This window comes from Phodopus roborovskii, unplaced genomic scaffold (genome assembly GCF_943737965.1).
Source record: "Phodopus roborovskii unplaced genomic scaffold, PHOROB, whole genome shotgun sequence".
In the NCBI taxonomy this organism is placed as follows: domain Eukaryota; kingdom Metazoa; phylum Chordata; class Mammalia; order Rodentia; family Cricetidae; genus Phodopus; species Phodopus roborovskii.
The window spans coordinates 20,200,112-20,216,525 of record NW_026126407.1 but is presented as its reverse complement, the minus strand read 5'-3'; the positions used below and the strand labels follow the sequence as shown (position 1 = coordinate 20,216,525).

The 16,414-nt window shown below is 50.4% G+C and overlaps 1 protein-coding gene across 1 annotated transcript; it reads left to right on the top strand.

Moving 5' to 3' along the window:
* Positions 1-2,367: 2,367 nt before the first annotated feature.
* Positions 2,368-15,747, top strand: Drg2 (developmentally regulated GTP binding protein 2). The gene is made up of 13 exons (XM_051180503.1): positions 2,368-2,534; positions 4,227-4,387; positions 6,637-6,726; positions 7,264-7,324; positions 7,976-8,066; positions 8,505-8,577; positions 8,691-8,781; positions 9,339-9,436; positions 9,802-9,878; positions 11,139-11,227; positions 11,840-11,898; positions 14,712-14,765; positions 15,088-15,747. The coding sequence occupies exons 1-13, from the start codon at positions 2,471-2,473 to the stop codon at positions 15,172-15,174; spliced, it is 1,095 nt and encodes a 364-aa protein (XP_051036460.1). The 5' UTR covers positions 2,368-2,470; the 3' UTR covers positions 15,175-15,747.
* The last annotated feature ends 667 nt before the right edge of the window (positions 15,748-16,414 follow it).

The window sequence follows — 16,414 nt, the reverse complement described above, 5'->3', positions numbered from 1 at the left end:
GAGCCCTAGCTATTGGGGATGCTGAGGCAGGAGGATCATGAGCCTACAAGTTTCAGACCAGCTTAGTCATCATGAGACCTTGTCTTCTCAAGATTAAATTTTCAAATCCAACATCCCTGGGCTGAGCAGAATGCAACCTGTTGGTTGGTGTTACTGAAATTCCCACCATAACTCTGACATGCAACAAAGTTTTTGAATGATAGTATAAGTCCCACTGAAAATGAGAAAGGCTCTAGGGCAAGAGTTCTCAACCTGTGGGTCTCCACCCCTTTGGGGGTTCATGACCCTTTCAGTGAGGTCACACATCAGACATCCTGCATATCAGATATTTACATCACGATTAATGACTAACAAAATTATAATTATGAAGTAGCAATGAAAATAATTTTATTGTTGGGGTCATCACAATATGAGGAACTGTATTAAAGGGTCCCAGCATGAGGAAAAGTTGAGAACCACTGCTCTCGGGCTTATGGTGTTAAAGTATTAAATGCAGACTTGTGGGTAAAAATCATACAGGCTTTCGGTAGTGAAACCTCAGAATAGCACTGGGGCACAGGGGACTAGGGAGATAGATATCTCTGTCAGTAAAGTACTTGGTGCAGGAGCATGATGACCTGAGTTTAGATTCCCCACATAAAACCAGCATGCACCAGTAATCCAGCACTGGGTAGGTGGAGACAGGAGGGTCTCTGACCGTCAAGTCTTTGTCGTCATCATCATCTTCTCCCCTGCCCCCGCCCCCCTTCGTGACTCTGTAGGCCTCAAACTCAGAGATCCACCTGCCTCTGCCATCCCAATGCTGGAATTAAAGGTGTGTGCTCCACTGCCTAGCACAGCAAGATCCAGTTTCAATGAGAAACCTTTTCTCAGGAACTAAGGTGGAGAACCATGGAGATGGGTGAGTTAGGGAGCTTGTGCTAAACCTGACCACCTGAGTTGGATCTCCAGAACCTACGTGATAACTTAGCTAACTCCCACAAGTTGTCCTTTGACCTCCACACATCACACTCCACCACAAAATAAAAGATAATCAAATTTTTTTTTTTTTTTTAAGGCAGAGAGTGAGAAAGACACCTGGTGTCAGCCTCTGGTCCCTACAGATGCTCGTGTGCACATGTGCACACACATGCAGACCCACACACATGTAAACACATTCATCCCTAGTACAGAAAAGAGTAGCACTTGGCAACACCAGCCTGGCACAGAAAGTGTGCACTCATCGGAAGTGGAAGCTCTAGAAGGAATACCAGGTCCTGTCCTAAAGGCTCTCTTGGTTTTGGTTCTTCTGAGCACTGAACACATGGCAACCACTGCTTTACCATCAGTCTGAATCAGTGACTCAGCAGAATGGTCTGCAGCACACATGCAGAACAATAGTCATAATAAGGGAGACCATCACGTGAGGCATTAGAGGACAGGAAAAGGCAGGAAAAAAAATCGGTGATATCAGCTGGAGCAAGGTGTGGATGCAATTTTTAAGGATGTGGTCAGTCTGAGCTTTATTAAGCAAGTGTTGTTTAAACGGTCTTTGAACAAAAACCTGGAACAAAGAGACTGCGCCAGGCTGATGTATGGTAAGAGCATTCCAGAGGAAGCAACCCACGCAAGGGTCATGAGGCAGGAGTGAGTGTGCTGTATTAAGAGCAACAGTCAGGGCAAAGGTCCTGAGATGGGAACCCGTGGGTTAGTAGTGGAGGTAAGGGCAGAGGTGATGCTACTGTTAAAGTGTAGGTGTTTTCATGTCACATTCTAAATATCTTGCTTGTTGCTACATTAAGGACTGACTGACCTTGGCTTCTACTCCATGATGGAAGCCATTAGAGGGCACTTAGAGCAAGGGAGCCACATGATCTGCTCTAAGTTTAAAGGATCCTGCTGGTTGCTTAGTGGCACAGAGGACAAGCAGAGGGACCCACCAGGAGGCTTTCGAAGCCCCCGGGGAGATGTGATGGAGGGAGCAGTAAGATAAGTGGCAAGCCGGGCAGTGGTGGCACATGCTTTTAGTCCCAGCACTCGGGAAGCAGAGGCAGGCGGATCTCTGTGAGTTCGAGGCCAGCCTGGTCTACAAGAGCTAGTTCCAGGACAGCCTCCAAAGCCACAGAGAAACCCTGTCTCAAAAAAAAACAAAAAATAAATAAATAAATAAATAAATAAATAAATGAAAAAGAAAAAAATATTTAAGTGTGGCACTGTGCACATCCATATGCTCTGAAGACGGAGCTGAAAGGGTTTGCCGACCCACTAGACCTGGTTGCGTCCTGGTTCATCGCACCTCCACAAGAGAGGAACGGATGGTATCTGCTCTCCACTTGGTCTGCCCGGACTCCGAATCTCGCAGCACCAGACGCTCTGGAGGACTCCGTTCTCGGTGCGCTTCCTGGTTCTGTCTGCTTTGCCTCCGGCGTCAGACCTGAGTTCCCAGCGCTGTAAGCTGTAGGCAGCGTGAATCTCCGCCGAAGCTGCAACTATGGGGATCTTGGAGAAAATCTCGGAGATCGAGAAGGAGATCGCTCGGACGCAGAAGAACAAGGGTGAGGGCGGGATCGGAGGGGTTTCCCTTTCTACCCTCCTCGTTTTTCTTGTCTGTAAAATGAGGGAGCAACTGGAGACACTTCGGAGGCCGGAGAAACGCCAGAAAAGTGCCTAGGCGTGCTTGAGGCGGGAGTGAGGCTATGCCGCAATGTGGTTTCAGGTTCTTGACAGACGTACCTGGTCAGTGCTGGACTGAGTAGGGAAATCTCAGCGCACACAATGAGACCGACCCAGAAAGGCAATGCTGGGGATTTTGCCCTAGGCTCCTAGCAGCTGGGCCTTCATGCAGAGAAGGGCAAGAAAACCTCCCACTAAACAACTTACCCAGGCAGACAGGCAGGCGCCAGCGAGGTAATGTCGAGGAACTAGGCACTAGAGAGTTTGTCCACCACGTACTTGCTATGAAACCTTTTAAAGTCATGTCATCAAAATTTCAGAGACCCGATGTCCTAATCTCTAGATGGGGATCACCCTCTGCTCTTTAATATTTAAAATAAACAATCCCAATTAGACAGCATTAAGGAAGCATCAAATCTGAACCTCAAAACTCTAAGGGTTGGAGATCAGTGGAGAGAGGGAGGTGGGATTGCAGTGTTCTTGGGTGCTTTTCTGAGTCTTTGCAGAAATATGATAAGGGAATTAGTACTGCTGTTATTCCTGTTTTGCAGATAATAAACTGATGCACAAGACTAAGTGTGACTTTGCCAGCCAGTAATGGCAGGGTGGAATTGATCTGATTGAGATTCAGGCAACAACAGGTTCATAGGTCCTGAGGCAAGGACGAGCAGTTTGTTCAGTTCTGTAATGTACTGGGGAGCACTAGATGGTCAGAGATGGGTGGAAGAAGGCAGGCAGAACAGGTGAGGTCTTAGCTCTCAGTCTCAGTCATATCCCCTTTGTTATGAAGCTTTTGTAGCACCTGAAATAGAATTCCTTCTCAGTAATGTGACCCATTTCCCTCCAGAATTTGAAAACAATATGGGACCCTAATAATCCTACAAAGGAGGAAGAAAAGGAGAGGCATTTACAGTGAAAAAAAAAATATGTTTTCCTATCATGAATGCTGGGTGCTGGCAGGAAGTCAGAACAAGGCACACGATAGCCACATTCTGCCTGGAGATACAGAGATGGACACACTAATCCAGGAGGCTGTGTGGCCTCCTGGATCCTCTCCGAGGTGCATCTCAGCACAGTGAATTTGTGTATGCTACAGTATCCCTTTCCTGCACACAGTGATGCATCCATGGAATTCTAGCACCACAGAAAATGTCCAGTGTCCATAGGGAGCAGGGTGGGTCTGAGGCCTTCAAGCCTGAGCTAGGTTTTCTCTGGGGTCTTTGGGATGTGACAAGTAATGGAGGGGCCAGGAACTTCCTGGCTGCTCTGAATTGGCTCATAATCTTTTGGGCAGCTGCCAATAAAAACTAAAGCATCAGAGTAAGCAGGAAACAGCCCTATAACCTCTCTTTTGCCCCAGCTACCATTAGTGCTACCCACCCATGATCTTTACCCACTGTCATGAGTGCTGAGATCCCCGTGAGAGATACCAAGGGGGCCTTTGAAGCAGAGGGTGGCTCTTCTGGTCTCCTTGAGGTGACTGTTGTTTGGTCTTAATGTTGTCAGTTACCACTTGGCCCTATGTGAGTCCACATCCCTAACTTCTTATTTCTACTTTGCTTTATATCCTCCAGCCACTGAGTATCACCTGGGCCTCCTGAAAGCAAAACTGGCCAAGTATCGGGCCCAGCTCCTGGAACCATCCAAATCTGCCTCATCTAAAGGAGAGGGCTTTGATGTCATGAAGTCAGGTGATGCCCGAGTGGCACTGATTGGCTTTCCCTCTGTGGGTAAGGTCAGTGATGGTCCACATGGACCTTGGGGAGAACAATAGAGGGTCACCTACCCCCATGACCATCCTCATCTCCCCTCAATGCCTCACCTCACTGTCACCCTGACTTAGAGGCCACTCTTCCCACCCCTTAGCAAGAGTAAGTAGTTGGCCTTCCAACTCAGCCAGTGACACACAGGAAGTGTGTGGAGTTTTCTAGAAAGTTTCTTCTGGAAAGTGGCTTAGTTTAATGTCGTGTCCATGTTGACTTACATTTTATGTGGGAAGTAAGATTAAAAGCATCATTGCCTGGGGTAAATAAGGTTTTAGTACATTTTAAGGTTTATTGGGGTAGGGAGAGAACACAAGCCACATTGGAGGTGGGAGCAGCTTAAAAGTCCATACTCTCCATCCACCACATCCTTGGTGTCCTTATGGTAGAACTTAGGTTGTCAGGCTTGGTGGCAGGTACTTTTTAATCTGCTAAGCCATTTCACCAGCCAGTATGTTTTTAATATTAGAATGATCTTGGATTTTTAATGATCTTGAATTTTTTGTTGCAGAGAGTGCCCACGGTCAGTAGAACTGGTTTCTTTATTGGTAACATTGTTGCATAAGGACAGCACCCTTGTTACAACTCATGTATCAGTATGTCCACACTGTGATTGGGGCTCCTTAATTTCTCCCTACTAAGCTGGGTTCCACCATCACAGTCACTTGTCAAGTCTCCCTAATTTTAGGCAGCTTCATTTTCTCACTATGTAACCCTGGCTGTCCTGAAACTGTCTCTGTAGACCAGACTGGACTCAAACTCACAGAGATCCTCCTGCCTCTGCCTCCCAAGTTGTGCCCCACCATATCTGGTCCTGGTTTTTAGTTTTATTTTATACATGTTGATGTGTGCTTAGGTACATGTGCATGAGGGTGTTTGTGCACACATGTATGTTTGTACATGTGGAGGTTTGTACATGTCAGATGTCATTTCTCGGGTTTCCCACCTTGTTTTTTAAGACAGGACCTCTCACTGGCCTGGACCTTGCCAAGTAGGTTAGGCTTCCTGACCCAACCCCAGGGATTCCCTACCTCCACCCCCCCCACCCCCTAGTGCTAAGGTTATAGGACCACACCTGACTTCTTTACATGGGTGCTGGGGATCAAACTCAGGTTTGCCACACCTTTATTGATTCAACTAATTCCCTAGCCTTTTTTTTTTTTTTTTAAACCCCCTTCAGTGCTGGAGATAGCAGCCACCTGTCACTGAGCCATAGTGCCAGACCAGTTCAGTGATCTTGATATTTTGGTGAAGTGCTGCTTAGTTGTTTTGCATGAAGTCTTAGCTTTGGAACTATTTGCTTCAGCATGCTTCCACAGTTGTGTGGCTCCAACCCAGCCTGGCTCCAGAGGCTTGTCTGATCTAATCTGCATCCTGCCCTAGTCTAAGATCTGCCATTTCTCCAAGGAGGCCTGCTTCCTTTTTTGGAAAAATAGTTATAGAAACCAAAATCAAGGTGCTGACTTACTTTTTAGCAGGACTACTGGCATACAGATAATAAAGCAAAACAAAGATGGACACAGGAGGCTGTTCAAAAACAGGCCTGCAGGCACTATCTTGGTCTGGACTAGGGACCCCAGCTCCTAAATTTATCACAAACAGTGCACTGAAGAAGGGAATAAGCAACAGCCACTGTTCCCTTGAATGCTGGCTATGGACCAGGCATAATTTGTTTGTTTAGTTTTTTTCCCCATTTTTAATTAGTGTATCTATGAAAGAAAGCCATGTCCCTAGTGAGTCCTGTGGCAGATACCACCTGCCTTGTAAGGTGGCACATCTGATCCAGGATCAATTACGTACCCAGAGTTAGCCTCCAGTGTCTTTGCTAGGTGTGGTAGCAGCCACTGCTCTCAGAACAGCTGCTCTGCCCATGTGAACTCCCTTTACACACCCAGAGCAGCAGCAAGCTCAGAATTGTGGCTTGATTAGGCAGTAGGGCCAGAGAAAGGTGGCTGGTACAAGTGAAGAGATCTTAAATCCAGGACTCTCACCTGGGAAGGTGTGAGACCACCAAAGAGCATGGCCTCTGGTGTCAGTCCATGTTTGTAGGCTACAGACCATGCTGTCCTCTAAGCAGCTTTTCCTCCACACTCACTCAAGTCCTGGGGCTAAGGTCAAGGAAGCTCTTTCCCTGTCTACCCAGGCAGCTCTCATCCCACAGGGACTTGCCCAGGAGTCTGAATTAAGACAAGTTAGGGTAGCAGCCTTCTTTTTCTCCTAGTCCACCTTCTTGAGTCTGATGACCTCTACAGCCAGCGAAGCTGCATCCTATGAGTTCACCACCCTGACGTGCATCCCAGGGGTCATTGAAGTAAGTGGAGTGTGCTGGGCCCTAGCTAAAAGAGGTGTGCTTGTCTTTGCATTTGTGAAGTGCTCATTGTGTAAGCATCTGAGGGAGCTGCCCTGTGTGGGGACACCCTGCAGTACTGGCCCTTCTTGGGACCTGAGAAGTTCCTGGCTGGCCTAGAAGTCTAGCTTGTCCCAGTAGATTCGGCCTGTATATGCCAGCTCTGTCTGGTGCTTTTCTGTTCTCCCCCCCCCCCCCACATGTCCAGCTCTGGTCCCTGATTGCTGGCTGGTTGGTTCAGCCTTCAGGCTGTGCTTGCATGGGTAGCAAATGTTGGAGCCTTGTGTCTTCACATAATTTATTGATTACTCAGCACTGTGTTCATTGGCTATCCCAGGCAGCTCCAGCTCTTAGGTGGTGGTCTATGCCAGGCTGAGGTGATGAGGCCCAGACTTGGCCACAGTTGACACCAGCTGTGGGCCCATTGTAGGTGCCTAGGTCCAGGCAGGCTCCTAGCCACAGTGGCCCAGGCTTGTCTCACCCTTCTCTTCTGCTTCCTAGTACAAAGGTGCCAACATCCAGCTCTTGGACCTTCCTGGAATCATTGAAGGAGCCGCGCAAGGTGGGAGCAGGGCAGGCGGCCGGGAGTCGGGTTGGAGTTCTGTCACTGAGTGTTGAAATGGAGGGGTGTCATGGAGATCACCTTTGGATCCCTAGTCTTGATACCCTTGCTTTCCAGAAATGACAGGCTACAATTCAGATGCTGGTGCTGTATTCACTTTATGATCTTGGTCAAGTGGTTGAATGTATGCAAGCCAAGCTATAGTCTCCTTATCTTTACAATGGGCATAGTCATACCAAATTCACAGCTGTGCTAAGGAGTAAATGAACAAGTGTTCATAAGCCTGGCTGGGACTACTGCAGGAAGTGGAGGAAGGTCATTATCATCCTGTCATTCCACACAAGGGCTAAGGTGGTACACACCTGTATTCCTGGCACTTAGGTGGCTGAGGCATGAAGATGATGGTTTCAAGACCAGACTAGGCTACATAAGTGAATCCTGTCTCAAAGAACATAAATAAATAAAACCAGCCTCTGTGAATAAACAGCTCATGGATTCTCCCCAAATGCCAGGAAAATCATAGCACAGGGTGGTCTGTAACGGGAATGATGAAGGTCTGGGGGGACTGGAGTCTTAAGGTATTGCAGGCTGCACAATCATGTTGTCTACCTCTTCCCTTATTGAGGCATACCCTTCCCTCTACCTGTCCAGGGCGAGGCCGTGGCCGGCAGGTGATTGCTGTAGCACGTACAGCTGATGTCGTCGTCATGATGCTAGATGCCACCAAGGGAGATGTACAGAGGTCTGTGCACCAGGGCAGGGGAACCCACAGGGCCAGTGATAGCCCCATGTGTCACTGGCTCAAGTGTTCTGTATCTAATGTAACACTACCAGACCTAGATGTCCTCTCTGGTGTCCACCTATGACTGGGGATCTTAGGCTCGGGTACAAGGGACACAGCCTAGCCTTGGTTATTGTCCACTCATGCTGTCAAGAGGGACACACCAGCCTGCCTCTAGCAGTAGACCCCTGGGGGTTCTGCTCCTTCTTTCAGGCACCCATGAAGGCAAAGTCTAGCCTCTACTTTAGAAGCTACACCACAAGTTTGGGCTGTTGGGTTGCTAGGAAAGGGGCTAGGGGAGGGAGCTGGCTTCTTTCTATGCAAGCGGTGCTGCCTGAACCTTGGGGAAGCTGTGTGGTTTGCTTGGAAACAGCCTCTGAAGGCTCAGGCTTTGCCTAGGTCCCTGCTGGAGAAGGAACTGGAGTCTGTGGGCATTCGCCTCAACAAGCACAAGCCCAACATCTACTTCAAGGTATACCCACACTCCCTAGGGGCAGCTTGGGGCATGCCTGGCCCTCAGCAAGGGATGGGCAGTGACATTGCTGCTCTTTTATCAGCGCCTTTCCCTGTCTCTCTCTTATTCAGCCCAAGAAAGGTGGTGGCATCTCCTTTAACTCCACAGTCACATTGACACAGTGCTCAGAGAAGTTGGTACAGCTCATCCTGCATGAGTACAGTATCCTTCCAGGGGAGGCCTCCTAGCCTGGCTGGCGGCAGTGGTCAGGACTCAGGCCCAGCCACACACTTGGCAGCTGGCTTCCTACTCCTCATTGGATGTTCAAGTGACCAGGTGACATCTAGAAGAAAGACAGAGTGTTCTGGGAAACTGTCCTGAGAATTAGGGGGTCTCTGGGTTGGAGAAGAAGCAGGGATTAGGTGTGCACCTGTTAGAGGGTGCTAGAAAGTGGGCCAGCTCCCCTGAGGCAAGAGATACCAATGAGTCAGGCCAAGCAGGGGCCAGATGGTACTACTAGCTTTCCCATGGTACTCCTGGACAATAGCGTGGGCTTCCAGGGACTATTTCACTAATGGGCAGCCAGAGCTGAAGTCAACTGTTGATATGCTTTTCATATTTTGTAGTTTAGGGAATGGAAATGAGAGGTTTCAGAGTTTGTAGAACTTCACAAGCAGATTGTGACCAGGTCCTTTTGGCCAGTACATTTTACTGCGTGGTCACCACTAAAAGACACGGGAATGCCAGTACACAGATTGTCCTTAATCTGAGCTACTCAGAGATCTTCAATGCCGAAGTACTCTTCCGAGAAGACTGCTCTCCTGATGAATTCATTGATGTGATTGTGGGCAACCGGGTGTATATGCCCTGCCTGTATGTAAGTGGTGTGGTGGCCCAGGCTACCTATGAGGAAGGGACACCCTGGTCCGGCCACATGGCTTCTTCTCTGAGGGCATCTCTTACACTACAGTGACCCAGATAGTTACTTACCACTGCTCTCAGCCACCTCACACCTCAATAGTCTGCCTCAGTGGCTATTGGAATCTTAGAGGCATGGAGAGCTTGAAAACAGGGTTCCAGCTTACCTAGCCCTTCCCTTTGATGGGGCGGGGGTGAGAGTGGGGGTGAGGCGGGGTCTCTTCTAACCAGAGGCATTGAGGAGAGTAGGCCCGTGGCAGGTGTTCGCATTTGAAGCCCTGTCCCTGGCCTCACTGTCCCTCCACTGCCTACCTCCAATCTCAGGTGTATAACAAAATTGACCAGATCTCCATGGAAGAAGTAGACCGTCTAGCCCGAAAGCCCAACAGTGTAGTTATCAGGTAAGGACATGGCTCTGCCACTCTTTTCTCCTTTCTTGAGTGTTGGTTGCTAGTTTGTCTTGAAACAGTCTCTGTGTAGCCCTGAATGTCTTGGAGCTCACTGTGTAGACCAGGCTGGTCTTAAACTCACAGAGGTCTTCCTGCCTCTGCCTCCCTGGTGCAGAGATTGAAGGCGTGCACCACATGTCCGTTCTTTCTGAGTGTTCTAGTCACTGAAGAGAGGCCCGCTGACTGGCCACCTCAGCTCAGAAGAGAGCTATATATACCCTCTAGCTTGTGTGAGTTCACATAACCTAGCATCCCCTCTCCAGGGAGAGTTCAAAGCCTAGGAATTGCAGGTAGGGCTCCCGTCATAGCTGGAGACAGTGTTCTGTCATGTTTGGCAGGCTCTGCTTGAAAAACAATACCAAAACTAATGGGTTATAAAGCTTTGTAGTGAGTACAGTTCCCAGAAAGCTGGGCATGACCACCTGTGTAGGCACCTTGGGAGATGTGTGCTGTCAGGATGGGTGAAGTCCACCTTAGCCACCACTCCCTGCCCTCCTTTATTGAGTGGGTGTGGGCCACAGATGATTCTGGCTAACAGTCACTGGCTCATTTCCCAATGCCACCATGTAGGGGGCTCCTTTTCAAGGGAGTTATACTAAGTCTTCTGCTGTTTTTTCCTTCCTTGATCAAACCAAGTATTCTGATGGCTCCCCAATGGCCTGACCTGTGGGAGCAGGTGACGGCTGAGGGTCGCCTCCTAGACCCTGCAGGTACTTCAAAGGGCAGCATCTCTCCTATTGCACCCTAGATACTTTGGCTGCCTAGGACATACTCATCCTTGGTATGGGAGGTGGACACCTCTCCCTGCTTATATTTAGCATAGCACTCGAGGCTACCTAGGCCTGGCTGTCCCAAAACCTGGGTTCTCCCCTCAGTATTCTGAAATGCCTATGAGCGGTCCTGGGCCTTTAGCAACCCATCTGTTTTCTTTAGGGAAGGGTGAGCATGCCCACAGTCTCAATGCAGCCCCTCTGTCCCTATAACAGATACCATGGATTCCCTATAACACGAAGATGGGTGGGGGTGGCGCGGGATACTAAGCTCTGTTATTCATGATGCAGGGTAACCAAAGGCACAGCTGCCATCGTGATAGCCTGCTTGTTCTTAGTGGTGATGGTAGGGTCACACTGGCCTTGGCAGTGCTCTCCAGCAGTTGAGACTGTGACCACTGAGCCTCAGGGCCCTGCCTGTCTGACACTATCTTCCCTGCAGCTGCGGCATGAAGCTGAACCTGGACTACCTGCTGGAAATGCTTTGGGAGTACCTGGCCCTCACCTGCATTTACACCAAGAAGAGAGGACGTGAGTTGAGGATGGCAGCTCAGAAACGGCTGAGCCTCCCCGAACTTTCCCAGGGCTACCATCCTGCTTGTGCCACCCAGAGATCTCCATGACAGTTTGTTAGAGCAAGCCCTGTCTCTCCACGCAGAGGAGCTTGGCCTAAGCCCATGTGGCAGAGATGCTAGCTGTGGGGCAGCTGGTCTGGAAGCTGCGCCAGGTCTCCACTGGACACAGCAGCAGTCTTGTTGTCTTGCTTCCCCTCCACAGTAGCAGGCTTCCTTTCTCTGCCTTCATCCCTGGTACACATGTGCTCACATGGCCTGGGTTACCTGAACTTGGGGCACTTTGTGGTGACCCTGCCCTTGTAAGCTAGGAAGAGCTGTAGCTTCCCACCTATACTCACTCCCTACCCATTCAGCCATCCCGCCTATTCCGATGGCTCCTCTCTGGGTTCTGTAATGGGTGACAGACAGAGTATATAGCACAAGGTTCCATGCTGAAGGTGTGTCAAATAGCGAGGAGCAAGGCTAGGGCTTGGGAGTTGGAAAGGGTCTCTGTAGCCAGTGCCCCATTGTAAAGAAGCCTCGTCCAGCACAGGCAAAGACTGGTTGACATGTCTCCATCTCCCTACAGAGAGACCAGATTTTACAGATGCCATCATTCTCCGGAAAGGGGCCTCTGTTGAACACGTGGTAAGTTGAAGCCTACCTGAATGGACAGAATAATGAGGCCTCTGAGCTGTCTGTTCCAGCCAGGGTAGGGAGAGAATGGGTAAGGCTGGTTTGCCTTGCTTTGCCTTGTTACTGGACACTGAGATAGGTTCCTCCAATAAGATGGGCCGTGGGGGTGGGGTCTCATTTCCTGTCCTATAAGGTGGGGTAACAACTGCATGGTGGCTAAGGTCACATAAGGCTCAGCTGGCCTGGAAGGGGCCATTGTCTCTGCATCTGATGCTACAGGGTGTTTTGGTTGTCAGTGGAGAGTTTGTCACCCTTTACCCTTGCTGTTCATATTCCAGTTTCCTCAGTATATATGGAGCTTAGCCTGAGAAAGGCTTTTCAACCAGTTTCTTCCCTCGCACCTGGTAGCCCAGCCATTGCTCAGAGCTGCCACCCCCTGGGGCCTAGCTATTCTGCCTTGTTCCCTTGTTCCCCAACTGCCTAAGTCCAGGATGGCCTTGGCTGCTTCCTGCCATAGCATGCATTCATTGAACATCAAAGATGGTAGCCCTGGTCTTACCAGAAATGAGCAGATGTCAGACCCCTGTCCCCAGAGCTCAGCAGTTGTGTATGGTCTGTGGCATGCTCACATGTAGTTCAGGAAGAATTTTGGAGGGCATAGGCTGAGTTGCCCTGGAGTCCAAACTAAGACTGAGTACAATCTTGAAAGGAACATCACAGGTTCTAGGTTTAGGTGCCTTTCCTATTGGAATTGCTGCCTGACACACCCTAAGTAGCTTCAGCCACGCAACCATGTTCCTGAGTTCTTTTCTTTGGTTTTATTTTCCTCTAGCCCTATTATTTCTCTGGATCTGGTCTCTGGAGACCAGGAACCAGCCATTCCTTCATTCCATCAGAAAGACAGTGTTAGACAGGCCTGCATCCACTCTCATACAGCCTTTCATTTGGCAAGTCTAGCCTGAGCCAGCAGGGTACCAGCCTTGTGGCACTTGGACACACAGCCAGGCTAGTCACCTCTTCTTCTAGGCCCAGGTTTCATAGTCATGGGCTGAGGAGGGATGAGAGCACTTACTCCAGTCTCTCCTGAAGCCATGACTGTAGTGCTGAGAGCTCAAGACACAGATGCTGGCCCTTCTGGAAGAGCATGCTCTGCTCTCACCATATATGGTAGGAGGGGCAGCCAGCAAGAGAAGGGTGTGGTGTCTATCGGGAAAAGCAGATGTGAAGGCCCAGGATCAAATGCACAGGCCTCAGGCACTCAAAGGAGAAAAGGGCCATTGGGGTGGGAGAAACCTTTGCTCAGAGCCTGAACTTTGTCCCAAAAAAAGTCTTCCTTGTGAGGAAGAAGCCTGTCCCTACCCTGAGGCATGCATTACAGCTTGGGTGCTGGCTGAGACCAGAAGAGTCAGCCAAACCTTCAGCACTCCCAACTCTTTATCTTGTGCCTCTTCTGGGGATGACAGACCCCTAGAGCCTTTGTGATACACCTGCCCTGGCCCTGTGGGTGAGCTGTGGTGGCCCTGTCCGTGAGAGGCAAGGATCCCCGGAGCAGAAGACTATGAGGCATGTCTTTCCCATTTCTGGCACACTTGTTTTGTTTTTGCTTTTTCCAGACAGGGTTTCTCTGTGTGGCTCGGCTGCCCTAGAACTCACTCTGTAGACCAGGTTGGCCTCCAAGTCACAGAGATCCTCCTGCCTCTGCCTCCAGAGTGCTGGAATTAAAGGCGTGAGCCACAACTGGCCAGCCACACATTTTTCTTAGGGATTACAGGGAAGTGCCGGTCTCATGAAAAAGGCCCCTGGTGACCCTGTGGTGAATGGGCCTGCTAGAAGTGTCCTTTCTGTCAGATACAGCATAGCAGTGCTTGTGACAAATGACAGAGGAGGAGCACTGGCTGTCCTGCCAGGGTTCCAGTGCATATGAGGGGTGATAGAACTATGCTTTTACAGTGCTGATGGCGGGATGATAGAACTATGCTTTTACAGTGCTGATGGCGGGGTGATAGAACTATGCTTTTACAGTGCTGATGGCATTCTTTGTTTTGTTTTTGTTTTTTGATGATGAGCAGACCAAATTGAGCTTAAAACCCATTTGTAGGTCAGAGCTGACCTCTGTGCCCTCAGTGTTCACGCTCTGTCCTTGAGATAGGGGAGTTAGAATTGGTTATGTTTGTTACTAACAGTCACCCCCTCAGTCGGTTGACTTACCACATCTGTTCAGGAAATGCTCTTGCAGGCCTGGGGCTATAAGATTTATGAGCTTATGGGGAGAGGGATGACACTGCATAGTCCATTCACAGCCACCTCCACTATCGCCTCCCCATGGCAACCAGGGGTCCATATTCTGGAGCAACTGCCAGTGCCTCTCAGGGTCTTCCTGTGGCCTTCATCCCACCCCACAGCACTTGAGGGATCTAGGCTGGGCCCAGGAGAGGAATGGGATGTGGTATGCAAGATGCTCTTAGGCCATAGCTGGAGTCAGGGGGCTTGAAAGTCAGTGGCCAAGCAGTTAGGACTCAGATCCTCAATGTATTCTGAAACCCTTCCTGACCTTTTCTAAGGGAGCATTTGTCTAGTTGTCCAGGAAAGATGGGCAAAGGGCAGAAGTGTCCCTGGGTATGATTTCAAATCTACTTAGAGCTGGGCAAGGGTGGGGTGGAGCAAGGGCTCCTGCTTGTGGGGCCTATGGTCTGCCTTTACTCATGGCCTGGGCTGTCAAAGCGCCTCATGTGGGATGGTCGCTCACCATAAGCCCCAGCTTTTGTGTACAGCCAAGCTCTGGCCCAGTCACAGGACCTCATCTCCCTGACTTTCCTGTCTCCTAGTGCCATCGCATCCACCGGTCCCTGGCCAGCCAGTTCAAGTATGCCTTGGTGTGGGTGAGTCTGGGCAGGAGCTGGATGGGAGGTTGGACCCAGTAGCCCCAGGGTTAGGCTCAGCACAGCATCCTTGACAACATCCCTGCCTTTCTGCATGGGAACCCTCAAGTGTATCTGTCCTACCCCATGAGTAACCTGAGTTGGAAGTAGGTCTCTCCACCTCCAAGACTAAATGGGATTCTTCACGGTGGAGGCCCACAGGGTTTGTGCTGCAGGAGCCTCTAATTTCCCTGGCATTCACCTCCTCCCCACACACCCTGCTCTCTTCCCGCCGCCCTGGTCATCCAGAGGCTGACATGTCCCCTCTGCACTCTTCCATCAGGGTACCAGCACCAAGTACAGCCCACAGCGGGTAGGCCTGACTCACACCATGGAGCATGAGGATGTCATCCAGATTGTGAAGAAATAGTCACACCACCAGCCTGCTTGCTTGGCTCCTAGGGACCTGGACCCCCGGGGACACACAAACCGGAAAAGTATATACTCCAGGAATGGACTCTTGAGTCAGCTGTTTCATAAGCTTCCTCAGTAAGCAGTGTTGGGACAGGCAAGGCTGTGGACCAGGGCTTTGCTGAGGACATATCCTATAAGCCTATTGTGATAAGCTTCCTAGGGAGCCTACAGCCTGTGTCCGTGTCCTGTGCCCATGTGAGCTCTTGAGGAGCTAGTTACCCACATCCTCCCAGCCAGACCTCAAGCTGAGCCAGGCTCCGGGTAGGCCTGCCTGGGTCCCTGAGGCTGAGAGTCCTGACAGCAGCTCTAGCACTTAGCAGCCTCAGGATGAAACCTCCCACAGGTCCTCCCAACACAGGCTGTGCCTCGTGGAAGCCAGGGCCCAGCCAAAGTGTCGTAAAGTGCCTCCCGCTTAGAGCCCCTCCCAGAGTAGCCCTGCCTGCCTAGATGGGGCCTGTGAGTCTGGCTCTGTTTCCTTCTGAGCCCCCTATCTCTGCCCTCCTTTCTGAAATAAAAGAATGGGAAGTGATTCCTGCCCAGACCAGGGCAGCTTGTATTTCTGTTGCTTGGCCCAGTGAGGGTGGGGTAGTAGTGAACCTGGCCGTGAGTGGGAAGTGGGTATAGCTTGGGCCTATGAGGAACTGGCCTGGGCTGGGTGATCAGGGGAAGGCAGACTCTACCCAGCCCAGGAAGGGTTCCCAGAGGCTGTGGGTGCCCCCCCCCAGCCCCCATGACTCCCCTAGATGCCAGGCTTGGCTGCAAGTAGATAGCATCCTTAGGAAGCCCGTGAGATTTGGAATAGCAAAAAGGCGTCTCTGAGTACAGGGAGGCTGATACTCAAGCTAGGATGGAGGATCCATTGATGCTAACGAGGTCCTGTGCCTCTTTGTGGACAGCATACAAGTGCTCTTGGCTGCCTGAGAAGAGGAGCTTTGGGGTGCGTTGCACAATTTCTGTGCAATCATCAGGAAGGGAGAGTGCTCTAAGACAGAGCCACACTAGCATGTGGAGCCGCCTGCAGCCCAGCCTGCTGCTCTCCAGGCTGTTCCTGCCCCCTTGTCAGCTGCTCATGCTTTCCAGAGACAAACCAGGAATAATAGATGTCATTAAATATACATTGGCCCCAGGCAGTCAATGTGGCAGCCTGAGCCTCTACCCAGCCCTGTGGAGACAGACATAGGACCCCCAATGAACAG